A 19,644-nucleotide genomic window follows, 5' to 3' on the forward strand; every position below is an offset into this window, starting at 1 on the left:
TTCATACAGTAAAATCCAGTTGCAACATGCATTGAAAATTATTTCTAAGTGCATTACTCATTGTCTGTGAAAGCACCAAGTGAAAAAAATTGAATTTGGTAGCAGGAGGCCATGAGCAGAATCCATACAAAACCCAGACAACCAGGACAGTTAACAATACTACTAAAGTCCCCACTGTGTGATTCAGTTTTGTGACATTCAGAAGAAGTAAGCACAGTAAAAGAATTCTGACAGCTAAAATCACAATAAATAAATAAATATTAATAATCAGTGACAAACCCTTTACCTAGTAGTCTCATTGCCCTGTGTTTATAGATAATGTGCAAAATTGGTCCCAGAAATTTTGCATGGTTTTGAATGTCCCCACAGCCTATTTAGTCCAGTTCTGTGAAGCAGCTAGTCTTAACCTATAGCAGATGCTCATCCAGTCTCCTCATAACTAGAAGTGTATTTCACAGCTCTTTTTGGCAACCACTCCTAGCTAGAGCTAGGAATTGTTTTTCTATATCCACCCTAAAACTGCATGGCTGTTACTTGATTCCATTGGGGATGGGTGGAGGGTTCTTCCCTTGGTGATAAACTTTCCAGGAGTATTTTAGTTTCATGAAGATAAAAGTATGTTGCTAGTTGGTAATCTTTTCTGTAAATGAATTTCCCCACTCCCTTCCTTTTTTTCATCCAAGTCTTTAATGATTGATGCTTTATTATCATAAATTCTCTTCAGTTTTGCTGGTATCGCAAAAAAGCCAAAGTTCAAAACTGCAGTTAATAGCTTCAGAGGAAACAATATCATGGTTGCTTCCCATGTCTTGCTGAAATGCTTCTGCTAATACAACCTAATGGTGGACTGGATCCAGGTAACAGTAAATGACTCCTTTAAAGAGGAGGTAGTCACCTGTGCCTTGAAGTGGGCAGTGGTGCATCCACTCCTAAAGAGGCCTACTCTGGACCAAGGAGAGTTGAACAACTACCACCAGGTCTCAGATGTGCTATTTTTGAGCAGGGCAATTGTGTGATGGCTGGGCAACTTAGAAATGAATCTGGTTTCTGGCCAGGTTATGGGATTGTTTGTCAACCTGGTGGATGACCAGCACCTAGATATGGATGGGGGAGTGCAACCCTGCTAATTCTCCCTCTGAGGCAGGAGGACATCTTGTGGGTGTTTCCTAACCTTCTTTCAGGGAGACAGGAAAATTTAAATATTTGAACTTCCTGTTCCTGTTAGGAAGCACCCACCTTTTAGTTCTTTTCCTGCCTCATCAGGGAGAGCAGCAACTGTCAGGCTCTGCCTGATCCTTTAGTAGCTGTGTGAGGAAAAGAAAAGTTGTTCCTTTTTATTATTTATTCCTTGTTTGTTCCTGGTTGTTCGTCTTTGTCTCTAAGTCCTTGTGTTTGTCCGTGCCCCATTTCCCAATGTCTGAAGCCTTCTCTTGTCGCCTCGTCCTCCCGGTGGCCATTTTCTGCTGCTACTGAGGCAGATTACTTCGGGCAGTCTACTTATGCCCAGAAGGGAGGAGGACGGCTTTCTGTCGGCTGGGGAGCAGGAGCCCTTAAGACCGACAAGAGGCTTGAGCGGAACCAGCAAGACCCGTAGTGGACTTGCTCGGTACTCCCCAACAAGATCGCCGCTTTGCAATCACTCCAGAAAGCGCGTAAAAAGCAGCCGCAGCACAGCCAAAATGGCAGCAGTGTGTGTAGGACAGAGGGAAGGCACAGAGAACACAATGGTGTCACAGGCCGAGGGCGGTGAGCAATGCAAACCGGCAAGGCATTTTTTGGAGCCCAGTAACGCCGGTGGGTCGGGCTTAATGGCGTAGGGCAATTATTCCACCTCCGGAGCCTCCTCATGAGGAGCCCAGTTAGTGGATGGGCAAGGCTCTATGCAGGGAGCAGTAGGCCCGGTTTTGCTTTCCCCAGAGTTTATAGCCTCTCTTTCCACTCAACTTCTGGAGGGGCTAAAGGAGTGCTGCCCTAAGAGGGGCAGAAGGAGAAACAGGTCTTCCTCATCCTCCTCTTCCTCACAATCCCCCCTTCCCAAAGACCTAGTGGTTCGGGAAAACCTCATTGGCCCACTAATGCAACGCAAAATCAGTTGACTAGCCAGGATAGCGCCAGGGGCTGAGTGCAAGGAAGGGAGGAAGAACAGAATAGTGAGAGGGAGGAGGGGGAGTTTTCTTCGGATGAGGAAGAGTCAGCAATAGAGGTGCCTGAGCCTTCCGCAAGGTTTTTTAAAGCTGAGGATTACAGCTATTTATTGTCCAAAACCCTCATTGCATTAGATCTAAATGATGATCCAGATGTTAGTGAGGAGGAAGGAGATAGACCCAAAAAGAGACACAAGGAAGGTGAGGTGGAATTTTTTCCAAAGCAAGTGGGTTCAGGAAAGGCCTTTCCCTTTCCAGCATATTTTGAGCATCAAATGAGAGCAGAATGGAAAAAGCCATTCGCTAACAAGCAATACCCGGGGTTCTTAAAGAAGTTGTACCATCTTTACTCTTTCACGGATGAGTTCCTCCAGGTTCCCCTAGTTGATGCACCCATCACCACACTGCAGTCTTATGGTCTGGTATCTGAAGACGGCAGGGAACTCTAAAAGACTCGATACACAAAAAGGTGGAATTTGCATTACACAGGTCACATGAGGGTGCGGCTATGATCAAGGCATCGGTAGTAGGATCCATGGTTGCTAGAACTAGCATTGTGTGGATGCGAAACTTGATTCAAATGCTACCTGAGGAAAATGCCAGGGCCATTGATGGGGCGAATAGAGCTCTAAAGGTGGTTTCCTTTTTAACTGATTCCACTTTGAATTCCTTAGTATTTGCCTCAAAAGTAATGTCTTCAGCAGCAGCAGCGTGTAGGACCCTATGGCTGAGGGCCTGGTCAGCGGACACACTCTCTAAGAATATCGTTATGTCATATCCATTCATAGGCGGACGCCTGTTCAGAGAGGCGTTAGATAGGATTTTGGTGGAAACAAAGGACAAAAAGAAAGCAATGCCAAAATTTCTCCGAAGACAGGATCAAAGACAGACTTATTCATTGTCTTTTTGTTCGCAACATTCTCTGCCCAGGTTCAGACAAGAGAACAGAAGATCATGGGGCTCAAGGCAGCCATTTTAGAAACAGATTCAACAAGTCTGGCGACAAACATGCAGACAAACCAGACAGAGATTCCAAGCCAAAGGCATGACTACCCAGAGATTCCGGTAGGCGGGCGCCTCCAGTTTGGTGTAGTGGTTAAGTGCGTGGACTCTTATCTGGGAGAACCGGGTTTGATTCCCCACTCCTCCACTTGCACCTGCTGGAATGGCCTTGGGTTAGCCATAGCTCTGGCAGAGGTTGTCCTTGAAAGGACAGCTGCTGTGAGAGCCCTCTCAGCCCCACCCACCTCACAGGGTGTCTGTTGTGGGGTGAGAAGATATAGGATATTGTAAGCCTCTCTGAGTCTCTGATTCAGAGAGAAGGGTGGGGTATAAATCTGCAATTCTTCTTCTTCTGCTTCTTCATTTTGCTCAACAGTGGATGTCCTCGCCACAAGGAGATAGTTGTTGACAGGTACAAACTGGAATTTCAGTCCTTCCCACCTCAAAGGTTTCTGCAATCTCCAAGCCACAGATACATAAAGAAAATCGAAATTACACTACAAGCTATTCAGCATCTGCTAAATATAAAAGCAATCGAGCCAGTTCCACCAAACGAATTACAAACCGGTGTCTATTCGATTTTCTTTACTGTTCCAAAATGATCCGGAGGCTGGAGAGCAGTACTAGATCTGAAATATGTCAACAAGTTCATAGTGACAAAGCACTTCTAGATGGAGACAATGCGAGCTATAACAGAGTCACTACAGCCAAACAAATTTCTCATGTCAATAGATCTAATGGAAGTGTATCTGCATATTCCTATTTTCAGAGGTCATCGGAAATTTCTACGTTTTTATTACAGGAATTGTCACTTACAATTCAGAGCTCTTCCATTCGGTCTGGCGTCGGTGCCACGTGTCTCCACGAAGATGCTCACAGCCCTCATAGTCATGCTACGGGAACAAGGCATTTGAGTACATCCGTACTTGGATGACATTCTCATCAGGGCATCCTCGGAGACTGCAGCACACTACATCACAACACAAACAATCACTTGTCTTCAGTCACTAGGGTTCTTAGTGAATCTTCAGAAGAGTACTCTAGACCCATCGAGGAGATTAGAACACTTGGGAGTTATAATAAATATGCAAGAAACACGATTATTCCTCCCGGAGGCCAAGATCCGGAAGATCAAAGAGATAGCAATCTCAGTCTTAAAGAGCACCTATTCTCCACTGATGTCTCTTGCAGAGTTACAGGGGCTGTTGATCTTCACGATAGATGCGATTCAGTGGAGGAGGTTGCATGCAAGACAGCTTCAAAACTTCCTATTGCCTTTTCAGAGTCAGATTTCGAGGAAAGTAGGCACTAGTGTCAGAGTTCCTTTATCAGTCAAACAGAGCCTTCAGTGGTGGACGAAGAAAGGGAACTTGGCACAAGGAAAGGTTTTTTTGGGTACCATCCTGGGAACAGATTTTCACAGATGCCAGCTTGGTGAGCTGGGGGGCTACACTCCAGAATTCCCCAATTCAAGGTGTATGGTTGATGGAGGAGTCAAAGCTTTCCATAAATGTACTAGAACTGAGAGCAATCCGATTGGCATTACTTCAGTTTGCCCTGAGAATTGTCAGAGCACATGTGTTGGTCTGGACGAACAATATCTCAGCGAAGGCCTACGTCAACAAGCAAAGGGGGATCGAAGTCATCGACTCTCCATTGAGAGGCCTGCAGGCTCTTTGCGTGGGCTCAAACTCACATTTCTTCGATTCATGCAGAATATGTGAAAGGAATCAACAACACGCAGGCCGACTGGTTAAGGTGCCGGAGGATGAATCCAGGAGAGTGGTCCCTCAACAAGAGGGTCTTCCTTCAGATCATTGAGCAACTGGGGAGACCTCTAGTGGACTTATTTGCATCCCAGACAAATCATCAGCTCAAAAGATATTTCACAAGGTTTTCTTGTCCTAGAGCAGAAGCTGTGGACGCCCTGACAGCATCCTGGCCAGAGGCACTACTGTTTGCATTTCTTCCCATTCCATTGCTACCCAAACTTCTCAGGAGAGTTCGGGAGTTACAAGCACAGGTGATAGTAATGGTCTTACTGGCCCTGAAGACCATGGTTCGCAGATCTTTGCGGCCTCTCAATTCAACCACTGATGTGTCTACCAGTCTCCTACAACTTGTTACACCAAGGCCCAATACTTCATCCGCGTCTGGAGTGGTTCCACTTGATCGCCTGGAGGTTGAGCGGAAGAGTTTTGAAAAATTAGGTTATTCTTCGATAGTGACAGACACATTGCTAGCATTCAGAAAACCATCAACACAGAGAATTTACGTCGCTTGGAAGGCGTTTGTCCGCTGGTGTAAAAGGAAAAAAGTAGATCCTATGTCACCAAAAGTTAAGTCCATCCTAGACTTTCTGCAAGAGGATATGAGTCAGGGCCTTCAGGTAGCTAGCTACCTTAAGAAGGCAAGTTGCAGCCTTGTCATCAGTTTTTCCAAAATTACAGGGAGTGAATCTGTCTAGACATCCTCATATATCTCGTTTTTTAAGAGGGGTGTCTCTATCTCAACCACCTCAAGTCCATAGGTTTCCAACATGGAGGTTAAATACTGTTTTATCGGCTTTGACCAGGTCACTGTTTGAGCCAGTTTCAGACATTTCACTAGTTTTTCTCAGAATGAAAACCTTGTTCTTGATAGCAATTACATCAGCACGAAGGGTATCAGAGTTGGCAGCCCTCTCAGCTAAGTTGGAGCTATGCATTTTTCATAAGGATAAAGTGGTCTTGCGCACAGATCCTACCTTTTTACCAAAAGTTTAATCTCGTTTTCATAGAGCTCAGGAGATTTATCTTCCATCGTTCTGCCCTAACCCAGTACGTCCTGAAGAAAGGACCTGGCATACGTTAGACGTCAGAAGGGCATTGAAATGCTGCCTGCACAGAACGGCGCAGATATACAAGACAGATTCTCTTTTCATTAATGTGTCCCCGCCACACTTGGGAGGAAGGATGTCCAAGGCTGCTATTAGCAAAAGGCAGTGCATTGTGGAGGCATACAAGACACAAAAGATGCTAGTACCACTAGACATAACAGCTCATTCAGTGAGGAGTGCGGCAACTAATGCAGCATTTGCCAAACAAGCATCTGTAGAAGAAGTATGTAGGGGGGCCACTTGGTCCTCACTATCAACATTTATAAAACATTACAAGATTAATGTTTACAATTCGGCTGATGTGGCTTTTGGCAGAAAGTGCTTCAACATATTCTGGATGACGAGGATGGTATTAACCCGCCCTAAAAGGGACACTGCTTTAGAATGTCTCACAAGATGTCCTCCTGCCTCAGAGGGAAAATGACCATTGGATACTCACCATGAAGGGTCCTTTTCCTCTAAGGACAGGAGAACATCTTGGCCCGCCCAAGGGGCCATCACTGTCATGATATCAATTAAAAGAAATTTCTGCAGTCAAGTAGTTGTACTTAGGAGTCATATTTGGAGATCTCACAGATAAGTTCTGAGGGAGTGGTTGTATTGAACAACTCAGTTACCCATGCAAGGGGTGAGTTTATAAGTTCATGCAGTGATATAAGCTCAAGCATGAGTTAAAATAAGTTAGATATTTTCCTGTTTTGGTGTTTTCATCGTAACTGTTATTATCGTAAGCTGTGTTCTTCAGTTACCGTATTTGCCGGCGTATAAGATGACTGGGCGTATAAGACGACCCCCCAACATTTCCACTCAAAATATAGAGTTTGTTATATACTCGCCGTATAAGACTACCCCCTCTTCCGCACACCTTCCACACACTTTCTCCTCTTTGTTCCTGCCTCATCTAGCGCCGGATGGCAGAGCTTGCAGAGTAGTCTATCTTTAGACCGAATAAGCGTGGCCCCTTTAAGAGGGATGATTTCTCGCCCCCTGAGCTCCCACCCTTAGCCTTCACTGGAGAGGAAGAGTGGCGGAATATGGCAGCTGAGTAGGGAGAAAGCTTTTTGGGAGTTGTAGTAGTGCATAATATAAACACAGAAAGCAAGTCCCCTCAAGCAATCTTATAGTTAGAACTTCAATAGTACAGAAACAACAGAAGAAGAGGAGGGAGAGTTTAACAAGGAGGAAAGTAAGTTCAAACACAGGCATATTCAGGTAAAATAAACTAAAGTCTCCTGGCCAGTGTGGTATAGTGGTTGCTGGACTAGAATCTGGAAGACTTGAGTTCAAATCCCCAGTCTTTCAGGAATTTAATTTGGTGGTGCTGGGCCGCTTTTTATGTCTCTCCCTCTCTCATTGTTACCCGGCCGGGTCAGAGAAGGATGCCTGCACACGCACGCAAGAGCACCCACAGGCTCGCGCGCTTCAAAGACCGCCCCCCCCAACCCCGGAAAGCAGCATGTGCGGAGAGGAGCCACTGGTTTTTGTGAGGCTTTTCCCCCTCTTTTTAAAAATGCCAGCTGGGAGGCCGCTCATCGCTTTAGATGCGCCAGCTTCTCTCCCCACCAGCCAGCAGGCCAAAAGATGCAGGGAGTCAAGGTGCAAATAAAAAGAAGGGGGGGAGGAGCCATCGTTGCAATATTTTTTTTTAAGTAGAAATCCCGCCTGCCCTGGATAGTATCTTTTTACTGCGTTTTCCCATCCTCCATCTCTGGGGCGAAATTGGAAGCTGGAGAAATGGGAGACCATCTGCAATAAGGGCGTTTACAGCCGAAGCGATACAGGGGAGGGAAGGGGGAATGATCGTTGGTGGAAACTGGGGGTGGGGGGAGCACATCTCTGCCCGCGTGCAGCTAGCCGCCCTGAGCCACTTGTGGGAAGGGCGGGATATAAATCTTAAATAAATAAATAAATAAATAAAAATAAACAGTCCCAGACAAACACACCTGGCCAGCAGATCTCTTGCCTCTCCCCCTCCCCGTACAAACAGAGAGCGACAGACGGAGCCTGTAAGCAAATGCAAGTCTGGTTTGCCCACCAGCAAGAAAAGGGAGAAAGGCTTGAAGAGCATCCACGGCCCCTTTCTCCTGCTGGATGAAAACTGCCCCCTTATTCTCCCCCGAAGCGAGAGCTGCAAGGCAGCGAATCCCTAGGAACAGGAGACAGAAGGTCGCTAAATACCGTAATGTATAGTTGGTTGCTTCTGGGTTCTCGTTTCAAGGCTGCAAAGACAGCAGCCAGAGAGTGAGCAACCGCAGAACTCAGAAAGGGCTTACTTCCAAGTAAGCATGCAAAGGATCGGGCTTGCACAGCACCTTTTCCCTCCACTCAGCAAAAGACAGCCTCTCGCCCCCGTGACCCCGTCCCTTGTGCTTTGGATCTACCGTATTTCCCCGAAAATAAGACCTACCCAAAAAATAAGCCCATCACAAATGCATAGAAATCCTGCTAGGCCTTATTTTTGGGGTAGGTCTTATTTTTGGGGAAACACGGTATCCCAACTGAAGTGCACCTGGCGTATAAGACAACCCCCCCACTTGGAGGCATGTTTTTCAGGGCAAAAAAGTCATCTTATACGCTGGCAAATACGGTATGTTATTTTTATGTACTGTTGTACTGCTACGGGCGTCGCCGAACTGAAGGCGGGTGCTTCCTAACAGGAACAGGAAGTTCAAATATTTAAATTTTCCTGCCTCCCTGAAAGAAGGTTAGGAAACACCCACAAGATACCCTCCTGTCCTCAGAGGAGAAGGACCCTTCACGGTGAGTATCCAGTGGTCATTCTCCTGAATCTCTTGGCAGCTTTTGATACCATCAATCATGGTATCCTTCTGGACAGCCTTACAGGGTTGGGACGGGAGGCATTGATTTGTGATGCTTTTGGTCCTACCTCATAGGTAGGTTTTAGAGTTTGGTGCTAGAAGACTGCTGCTCATCCTCAGCTGTCCTTGGGTTCCATCTTGTGCCCCATGCTTTTTAACATCTATATGAAACCACAATATATTTAGAGTCATCATCCAGGTATTTACAAAAAAGTCAACATATTCTCTTCCCCTTCCCATCATCCTCATTAGGGAGCAGGGGACATCAGACTATGATCGCTGGGGTGAGGGCCTAGAGCAAATAACCGCCTCCAATTAAAATTGGGCTAGAAAGATTTTTTTTTTAAAATTGTCTCTTTGCTATGGCAGATTTTTTTTTTGGCCGGTACTGAACAACTCTGAGAGCAAGCTTTAGCTTGCTACAGCATTGCATCTATAAATCTTTGGCTAAAAGGGGGGTTATAATCCAAATTTTCAGTCACATTTGGCCAACTCTTCCTTTGTGACCAATAAGATGCCTAAGGCTTCCTTTAAAACTGCACAGATTGAGGCCTTCCCTGTGTCTAAGAAGACAGGCTTTAGCTGCGTAGATTGTGGCCTTCCCTGTGTCTAAGAAGACAGGCTTTGGGGCTCTTCTACTAGCTCAGAAATCCAAAGGCGTTACCTCCAAGAGGAATCACTCCAATTCCCAGAAAATAAAATCCCATTTACTTCATCCTATTAAGGTCACTTTCCAAAGAGGAATAAGGAAAATTTACTCAACGTGACTGCCCCCCCCCCCCATTTGCAGAGAAAGGTCATTAACAGCATTTTATGCCCAAATAGGCCAGTTCTGATAGCAGATAGTTGATCAGAATGCTTACGGACCATTTATTAAATCCCTAACCCCTGGGGAGCCAAACACCAATTTTTTAAAAAGCTATACAGCATTTCTTAGATATTCAGGCCATAATAGATTCAGTTTCCCCTTCTCAGCAGTTCTTAAAGGTTTGTTAGATTCTTTAATTGCCCCTTCCCCCCTTAAATCAGAGATTTAAGGGTCACTGTCAATCTGAAGAGAGTCAGTCTTCCTAGAAAAAAATGTGCCTGTTAAGAAACTTGTCCATGTTGTTGCTGCAGGTGGACAGATTGTGTAACATAGACACTTTCTCATATACCAATGGGACCAAATTAAAGGACGTTTCAGCAGCTCTCATAATTTTCATAGAATAGTGATGGCAAACCTTTTAGAGACCGAGTGCCCAAACTGCAACCCAAACTGCATGCACGCTCCCTTGCCCCTCCCACGCACAAGGCTCGGCCCCCCCCACGGCCCCCCACACTGCTGCCCCCCGCCTTCCCGCCCTTCCCGGAGCTGCAATGCAGCTGCAGTCCCTGGAGAGGGCTCTGAGTGCCCCCTCTGGCATGTGTGCCATAGGTTCGCCACCACTGTCATAGAACTACAGGTTCTTTCAACATTGAGCCATTTGTCTTGGCAACAGCTTTCACATTCACAAAAGCCTTGATAGCTCTCCTTGCCTTCCTCCAAGTCAAGAGTATGTCAGCTACCATTGTATATTCTGATTCAGCCCCCAACCAGACTACAAGCCAAGGGGGTATGGATAACTGGCAGATTATAGGGAAACACAGCTTTTGTTATCTAAACAGAGAATGTTAGTCTTTCACTGAGAACATCCTCGACACTTTGTGAAACCAAGATATTTGTTCATGATCAAGCAAGGAAGTGGATTTCTGCTCTGCTGGTTCTAATCTGGGAAGGCTCCTCTTCCCCTCTGCTGAGGTCAAAGATCAACTCAACAGGGCATTCAAAACTCTTTGTTTTCTCCCGTTGGAGTTTCCAAGTTGAGAAACATTGATAAATGCCACCATCAGTTAATAATAGATCATTCCTGTCTGTAGAAACAGTCCTTAGATGGGGGCTAGAATTATAGAGAGATTAATCAATTAATTGGGGGAGGGGGAACCTGGTTTATGTTCATAGTGTCATGGTAGCGGGAGGATACTACCTATAATTTTTTTTTTGTCATTTTGCTAGACCACCATGTTCTCTTATTTTATGCTTTTTTCCTGTTCTGGAGTACAACTCATGCAAAGCAGCACAGACAGATATCTGTCAATTGAAGTGGAGCTGCTCCTGAGATATAGAAAGTATTGCAAACCACTGGGGAAATGAAACATTCCCCTAGGCTGCTCATAGTCTGTAAAGTTGCTGTTTTCAATTAAGGACTGGGATCCCTTCCTGTTAGACAAATGTACTGTGTTCACTGTTATTTGCTGTGCTTATATTATTTCAGTATGTTGTTATTTTTTAACACATTAGCTTGACTCAGTTTTTAAATTTAGACTTGTGGGGACATCTCATGCCCTGACTATAATAATAATAATAATAACTTTTAATTTCTATCCCGCCCTCCCCGCCAAAGCAGGCTCAGGGCATAAGGCCTTCTATGTAGCAAATCAGGTTTTTAAAATGAGCACTGCCAAATTATTGTGGCCAGCCTTGGTGTAGCAGCTTCCAAAGATTTGGTATTCTCAGGTGCTGACTGTCAGTCTCAGATAGGGCTAGCTGAGTAGCATGTGCAAAGCCCATCTCTTGCCAGGCGGCTTGGTTGCAGAGGACATGGGACATGAAGAGGGGTTGGAAATATTGACCTGAGCCTCACCAGACTTGGTGGCCATCCCCACAGTGGGAGGAGGATGCAGCAGGAGAACCAGTAGCAGAAGCCTTAGGTAGCTAGAGGGAGTGGAGCAGAACCTGGCAGGTGAGATGACGCAGAGAAGAGGAGCCAGATTAATGGGGAGGCCAGGTAGAAAGATGTGTAAAGGAGAGGAGTTGAACAGGGAAAGGTTAGATGGGAAAAGGTAAAAACACATGGCTTTGCCTGGGGCGGGGTGGGGGGGTGGGGAGGAGAAGTGTCAGCAGCGGTTGTGCCACAGCTCCGCCTGGTTGGGATTGAGAAACAGGAGCCTAGCAAGCCCCCCAGCTAAGAGGCAGGTCACATGAAGCTGCAAGGAAGCATGCAGATCTCTTAGAAGCAAATTTTGGGACTAAGATACCTGTTAAAATGGAAAGGAATCATAGGTCATTGGTGACCGTATTCTTTCCATGGATGCTTCTGTCATGTTCAGTTTGTTGTATCCCAAGTGAAGAGATCTGGGAAACTAACTTAAAAAGACCTCTGCTGGAAAGCTGCCCCCAGTTAAAAAGGAGTTAAAAGCTGCAGATTTTCACTGTTGTCCAGGACCCTGACTGGCTTCTGGTCACAAAGTTTCCCCCCATTTCTTCGTATATACAAAACAGCTGGTGAATAGTGACGCACATAAACACTGAAGTTCCCATAATTTCTAGATTTGGTTAGTACTTAATTTCCTATTAGATCTATTTTAAACCACAATGTCTTTGTTCGAATTCTTGCTCATATGGAAGAGAAGTGCCCTACTCAGTATACTTCCTCAGTTCACTTAAAGTTGTGTATGATGCATAATACACATGCATAAAACATAAACACATAAGCCAGATTTGTCCAGCTTTCCCCCATTTTTGTGGGAGGAGAATCATAGGAATTATGTCCATGTACAGTACTTGTGTCAGGTGGTATTTATGCGTATGGCAGAGGGGAGAGTACACACATACTCTTTCACAAAGATCTTTGACTATGTAAGAGTATGAAATGTTCTTGTTTATAGACATATACTTGGCTTGGAACTTTGTGTTTTGTGTTGAGTTTAATTGTAGGTCTATTGTAACTGTTGCAAGGTGGTAATAAAGAGGTTCTAATGGCTAGAAAAATCACTAGAATTAAATTCCGGTTCATTACCTGATGACCTTATTTTAAAGTGGTAAAACTTCATTGGCTTTGTTGTCATTATAACATACAACTATTTATTGAACAAACAATCCCAGATAGTATAACTAAGCATTCTGCTGTCACATTCCATGTTTTGTTACAAAGATGAGGATGAAGTGTAATCTTGATTGGAAAGCTGTTTTGGAAGTATGCTGCATGCACTGAAAAAGGAGCTCTTGGGAATACAGTAACAGCTGTTTCAAATCTTTGTTTGCACATTATGGAAAAAGCTTGCAGACAGGGGCCGTGCTGTGTTTGCTGGAAAGCTTTGTTAATAGTACGAATTTGTGGAAAGATGCTTTGGCTTCATAAGCAAATGCCTAACCAGAACAAAAACGATAAATCCTACATGAAGTTGACTCTAACCCTTTCAAGACTCAGATCTCTTCTGATAATGTTCAGTGATGTTGAATAAAAGTATATCATTGGTTGAGTATTCAGCCATGTAATAACTGTCCATAAAGGAGCTATTCAGCTGGGACCCTAATATGGCTGGCTACTTCAACTCCACAGCTGAATCTAGCCAGCTTACTCTTGTATGGATGGATTTGTCCTACAAATAGTAGCTGTTTGTTGAAATCTCAGACTCATGGAGACTCCTGCATTCTGTCAGAGATCTTAGAACCAAATGGACAATAAGGTGCCTATCCGTGGAGCTTGTCCATTTGACTCTTCTCTCAAAAAGCATGATGGCTTAAAGAACTAGTGGCTCTTTGAAGCTGCTGTCTTCTTTAGCTGAAGAATGTACCAGAACTGATCTCTGTGGCTAGCCAGGAAAGAGACTCATTTGGAGACCTGGGGTGGAAGATCTTGTTGGGCCTGTGGTCATGATAGTTCCCAGAAACTAAAGCATGCCTTAGATAGATAGGACAGTCATGTTCCCACTTTGAGGTTTCTTCAAAAGACTGGGCCCTACCTTGGGATCTGATAGTTTCAGAAAAGGGTTTAAGCAATAAGCACAGATGTGGACCTGGCAGCAAGTTCCTTGCAGCGTCTCAGTAAATGCAAGGGAAGGCACAGGCCAGGAGAGAAAGGCCATGAAGAGCAGACTTAGTGCAGAACTCTCTGCTTTGCATTGGCCTGCCTGCCTCTGCTGCATATGTGTGACTGTCCACTTACATTCAAGATTGACTGAATCTATCTTGACTGTGTAAAACCTTCATATAACCTTAGTTTAACTTTGAAAGAGAATAGCATTGCTATCAAAGATTTCAGATTTTCACCGCTGGTAACATCATTAGGGTTTGTAGAATCTTTCGGGCTCAAGTGCAAGCAGCCAAGAAGGTCAGAGCGCCTGCTCCGGCTGCAATGCCACTGAGGATGTTCTCCGCAGCTGAGAACAAAACGTCTGGAAGGAAAACTTTCTCCAGTAGAACACGGCACTTGAGCCCGAAAGATTCTACAAACCCTAATAGCATTGCTGTTTTGTCATATATGATGGAAGATGTAAGACAGTAGAAGGCTGAATAAGATTCAAGGTTTTATCTAGGGACAAAGTTTTAAAATTGAAAAGAGGTATGACATCCCAAAACAACTTGTTTGCAGCTGCAGATGACTTGATGTTATGCTGATGAGGTTTGATAGGTGAAGCAGCCAAAAAGAACACCCTTCCTAGGAGAACTAAAGCAGGTGAGGCAGCCAAAAAGGACACCCTTAGTAGGAGAACTGAATTACATTCCATATAACTTGAGCTTATTGTTGAATTATTTTACATTTTGGAAGCTAATGATGCATGTTGGCTATGTCCAATGACATCCCTAAATCTAATCTAATGAAGAAAATGAGAAATGATATGTTCTTTTTATTTCAAAAGTATCCAAGTGTTGCAGCAAAATTAAATTTCCGTTTATAAAAACAGCCTCTATGTAGATAAGAATCTATTAGTCCATTGGATAATAACATCTTTATTGAGTGTGTTTGCTTGTTTTTTCCCAGGTGCACGAATTCAGCCCCGAGTTCACTTTCAAAGGAGAGCCCTCAAGCTGCCAGAGAATACCAGCTATAGTGACCTCACAGCATTTCTTACTTCAGCTAGTTCACCTTGGGAGGTGGATAGTTTTCCTTATTTACAAGGATATGATGGCAACGGAACTGGTAAATTTTAACATTGATTTTTTTAAAAAAAAAATAGCCAATGCCACCTATATTAGATCTCCCTCCCCATTCCAATTACTAAAAGCAACAAAGGATGCTGCAAGCTCATAGCAAAAATCCTAGAAAAGAACATAAGAGAAGCCATGTTGGATCAGGCCAATGGCCCATCCAGTCCAACACTCTGCGTCACAAAGTGGCATGTTAATCACCCTTTGGGTGAAGAAGTACTTCCTTCTATCCATTTTAATCTGACTGCTCAGCAATTTCATTGAATGCCCATGAGTTCTTGTATTGTGAGAAAGGGAGAAAAGTACTTCTTTCTCTACTTTCTCCATCCCATGCATAATCTTGTAAACCTCTGTCATGTCACCCCACAGCCGACGTTTCTTCAAGCTAAAGAGCCCCAAGCGTTTTGACCTTTCTTCATAGGGAAAGTGTTCCAAACCTTTAATCATTCTAGTTGCCCTTTTCTGCACTTTTCCCAATGCTATAATATCCTTTCTGAGGTGCGGTGACCAGAATTGTACACAGTATTCCAAATGAGACCGCACCTCATTAATTGATTTTTTTGGTTATTAAAAAGCTTTAAAATTAGTGTTCTGATGAGTCAGCTTGCACAACTTGTGACTTGTGACAATGAATTTTTCATTGAAATCTGCCTCTGTTCCTGAGGACTGGAAGGTAGCAAATGTCACCCCCATCTTTAAAAAGGGTTCCAGAGGAGATCTGGGAAATTACAGGCCAGTCAGTCTGACTTCAATACCGGGAAAGTTGGTAGAAACCATTATCAAGGACAGAATGAGTAGGCACATTGATGAACACGGGTTATTGAGGAAGACTCAGCATGGGTTCTGCAAGGGAAGATCTTGCCTCACTAACCTGTTACATTTCTTTGAGGGGGTGAACAAACATGTGGACAAAGGAGACCTGATAGATGTTGTTTACCTTGACTTCCAGAAACTTTTGATAAAGTTCCTTATCAAAGGCTCCTTAGAAAGCTTGAGAGTCATGGAGTAAAAGGACAGGTCCTCTTGTGGATCAAAAACTGGCTGAGTAATAGGAAGCAGAGAGTAAGTATAAATGGGCAGTCTTCGCAGTGGAGGACGGTAAGCAGTGGGGTGCCGCAGGGCTCGGTACTGGGTCCCATGCTCTTTAACTTGTTCATAAATGATTTAGAGTTGGGAGTGAGCAGTGAAGTGGCCAAATTTGCGGATGACACTAAATTGTTGAGGGTGGTGAGAACCAGAGAGGATTGTGAGGAACTCCAAAGGGATCTGTTGAGGCTGGGTGAGTGGGCGTCAACTTGGCAGATGTGGTTCAATGTGGCCAAGTGCAAAGTAATGCACATTGGGGCCAAGAATCCCAGCTACAAATACAAGTTGATGGGTTGTGAACTGGCAGAGACTGACCATGAGAGAGATCTTGGGGTCGTGGTAGATAATTCACTGAAAATGTCAGGACAGTGTGCGTTTGCAATAAAAAAGGCCAACGCAATGCTGGGAATTATTAGGAAGGGAATTGAAAACAAATCAGCCAGTATCATAATGCCCCTGTATAAATCGATGGTGCGGTCTCATTTGGAGTACTGTGTGCAGTTCTGGTTGCCGCACCTCAAAAAGGATATTATAGCATTGGAGAAAGTTCAGAAAAGGGCAAGTAGAATGATTAAAGGGCTGGAACACCTTCCCTATGAAGAAAGGTTGAAACGCTTAGGGCTCTTTAGCTTGGAGAAACGTCGACTGCGGGGTGACATGATAGAGGTTTACAAGATAATGCATGGGATGGAGAAAGTAGAGAAAGAAGTGCTTTTCTCCCTTTCTCACAATACAAGAACTCGTGGGCATTCGATGAAATTGCTGAGCAGACAGGTTAAAACGGATAAAAGGAAGTACTTCTTTACCCAAAAGGTGATTAACATGTGGAAATCACTGCCACAGGAGGTGGTGGCGGCCACAAGCATAGCCACCTTCAAGAGGGGTTTAGATAAAAATATGGAACACAGGTCCATCAGTGGCTATTAGCCACAGTGTGTGTGTGTGTGTGTGTGTATATATATATATATATATATATTTGGCTGCTGTGTGACACAGAATGTTGGACTGGATGGGCCATTGGCCTGATCTAACATGGCTTCTCTTATGCTCATATGAACACATTTACCATGTGTCTGTTGTGGTCAGCATGGGGCTTGACAACCACAATGTTTTTGCAGGGCTGGGCAAATCAAAAAGCTAACAAGTGGTTTATCAGTCTAGTCAGCTGCCTTCCGCTTAGTGAGTTCCAACCAAGTCAGTTTTCTTATAAAATGTATAGGAGTCACAGTCTGCCTTCCAGGAGCTGTTTCCAGTGGTTTCTAAAATACAATACATTACAAAAATGCTAAAATCTATTCAAATGAAGCAAGAAAAAAAGATGAAGGCAGCAACAACAGAAGACCAATAAGCAGAACCAATAAGCTAGATGCTCAAAAACCTCCATCTCAATTCTTAGAAGTTTGGCAGAAATGAAACATCATCTGGTTGCAAAAGAAAGCAAGAGACTAAATGAGCTTCCTTGGGGAGGAAATTCCAAAACACTGGACTCCTATTAGATGCCAAACAAACATCTATGAAGGATGGAACCCTTACCAGGGCCTCATGGGCAGGGAAGTTAGATTTTGATATGCCTCAGGAGTAGAAGAGGAAGCCCCGCTTTTACATAATGACACCATGTGGACTAACAGGCCAGGAAAAGTCAGCTTACTACAATATACAATTAATATAAAAATTATGTTTTTTTAATTTTAAAAAACCCCTTGAAGATAGTATACCTTGAATATGTAGATTGTTCATTCATTGTGCCATTTATGATAGCACGTAGCTTTCCGATGGTTCCTCAGATGGTGTATGAGTTGTACAGGATTGATTTACAAACTGTTTTAAATTTGCTGTTAATCTATTTTGGTTTTAAATTGTTTGTAATTTGTTTTGTACTTATTGTCTTGTTTTTTCTTGAGCTTAAGACCACATTGGTCGAAGAAGCTAATAAATAAAAGGAAAGGAATAGCAAACTGTTTAAAATGAGTTTCTATAATGTTAAAAGTGCTATGAGTAAGATTGCCAACTCCAGGTTAGAAAATTTCTGGAGATCTGGGGTGGAGGGCAGGTTTTGGGGAGGAAATGGACTTCTGTGGGGTATAATGCCTAAAGTCTACCCTCCAGAGCCGCCATTTTTTCCAGGGGGACTGCTGTCTGTTGTCTGTAGATCAATTGTAATTCTGGGAGATCTCCAGGTCCCATCTGGACATTGATAACCCCAGCTAAGTTTGGGGTGGGTGGTGAAATTAGTATGTTACTACTTGCTTCTGATATGTGTATTTCCAAACATTTCAGAAAGGCAAGGAATGTTTATGGTAGATGCAGACTATCAAAGAACTCTGTAGCCAAGATCCAAAGGACTGTGTTTGGAACATTGCATGAACAATCAGTGGTTTCCAGACCTTCTTCCCACTATGAGGCCCTATGGGTCCCCAACCCTCCTGCCCAAACTGCTCATGAAGATTGGATGTAGCTGGAAGGAAAAATGAGCAGTCTACTTATTTGGAAGTAGAAACACTTTCTTCTCATGAACTGGGTTCTTGGATACTGAAAATGCTGTCCCACAGGATGACTGGAAAAACAAACAAACAGTTGTCACTTATCTATTGCACCCTTCTTAAATCTTCGTCCGCGAAGCCAAGCCGAGATAGCTTGCCCCTGAGAGGGAGAAACCTTCAGGTGGTGGAACCAAGATACAACATAGTGTCAGAGGCACTTTGGTTTGAAATGTGTGAGCAGGCTTAGGTCATTTGAACTGTAAATTCATAACCTGCATAAGTTAATCATTTTGGGAGGAAATAAATTGGAACTAACTGGATGGAGCACCTTGATTTTGCAAAATGCTATCTAGATCACTGTCATCTTTGGGTAACAGGAAGATAGTTGTTTGTAAAGTACAGTGGATGATTGTGTAATATGCCTGAATGTTAATTTGGCTTTGAATGTTATCTTTTATGTATTTCCATAACTTTGTCCATTTGCTTACAGGAAATAACACTAGGTATGATCTTACTCCTGTCACTGCAGTTAGTGTTCACTTACTCAGAAGCGATGGGACTCCAGTTCCAGTGAATGGGCCCATCTTTGTAACAGTGCCTCTTCCAACCAACAGCAACTTGAAGCACAATGCCCACGTGCCAGCTTGGAGGTTTGACCAAAAATTTGGTAAGCATCTTTTATCATTGACCTCAAACGTATACTTCATTCACAACATCCACTTTGTAACGCAGATAGGAGGTCCTGATCTGCAGTAGCTCTATGCACATGTAAATTCCCTTCTATGTCACATCATGGTGGCTGCAATGGGATAGAGGAATTGGCAGAAGTTAATTGCTCTTTCCTTACTTCTGCAGGTTTGGATTCAATCCATTATATATAATTACTATCATACAAATGGCAGTCTTTTGGCAAGTTGGTAACTTTGCCATGTGGTGTTTGAATTTAGGTCCCTTAATTTAATTCCATTGTACAGGCTTTGATAATTTAAACTCCTGTTTTCATCTGTTTTTGTTCAGGATCATTCTTGAAGAAATTGACTTCTAATTACCATATCCTAAAACAAGCAGTCTATCTTTTCCTCTTCGTGTGTCCTGTTTTAAAACTGTAAAGTCTCACTATATTTGTAAAATGAATGTGCAGGAACTTTCTGAATGAGATTGTCAGTGATGAAATCCTAAGGATGGTTTGCTGGAAGTAAGCAGTTTTGGATAAAATTCAATAGACCTGCTTAGGATTTCTCCGTAAGCCACAATTATCAGGCATTGCAATTGCTATCTTTGTGTT

General features: G+C 43.7%; 1 protein-coding gene across 4 annotated transcripts in view; it reads left to right on the top strand.

Annotated features, from left to right (window-relative positions):
* FAM171A1 (family with sequence similarity 171 member A1) overlaps positions 1–19,644 on the top strand; it is a 107,475-nt gene that overhangs the window by 56,604 nt on the left and 31,227 nt on the right. For 3 of the 4 annotated variants that reach the window (XM_060248429.1, XM_060248431.1, XM_060248432.1), the window contains 2 exons: positions 14,627–14,785; positions 18,850–19,026. In XM_060248429.1, the coding sequence (XP_060104412.1) occupies positions 14,627–14,785; positions 18,850–19,026 (336 nt within the window). The remainder of the gene's footprint in view (positions 1–14,626; positions 14,786–18,849; positions 19,027–19,644) is intronic. The other variant, XM_060248430.1, reaches the window with a different exon arrangement.

Source organism: Heteronotia binoei, chromosome 10, assembly GCF_032191835.1.
Source record: "Heteronotia binoei isolate CCM8104 ecotype False Entrance Well chromosome 10, APGP_CSIRO_Hbin_v1, whole genome shotgun sequence".
NCBI lineage: Eukaryota > Metazoa > Chordata > Lepidosauria > Squamata > Gekkonidae > Heteronotia > Heteronotia binoei.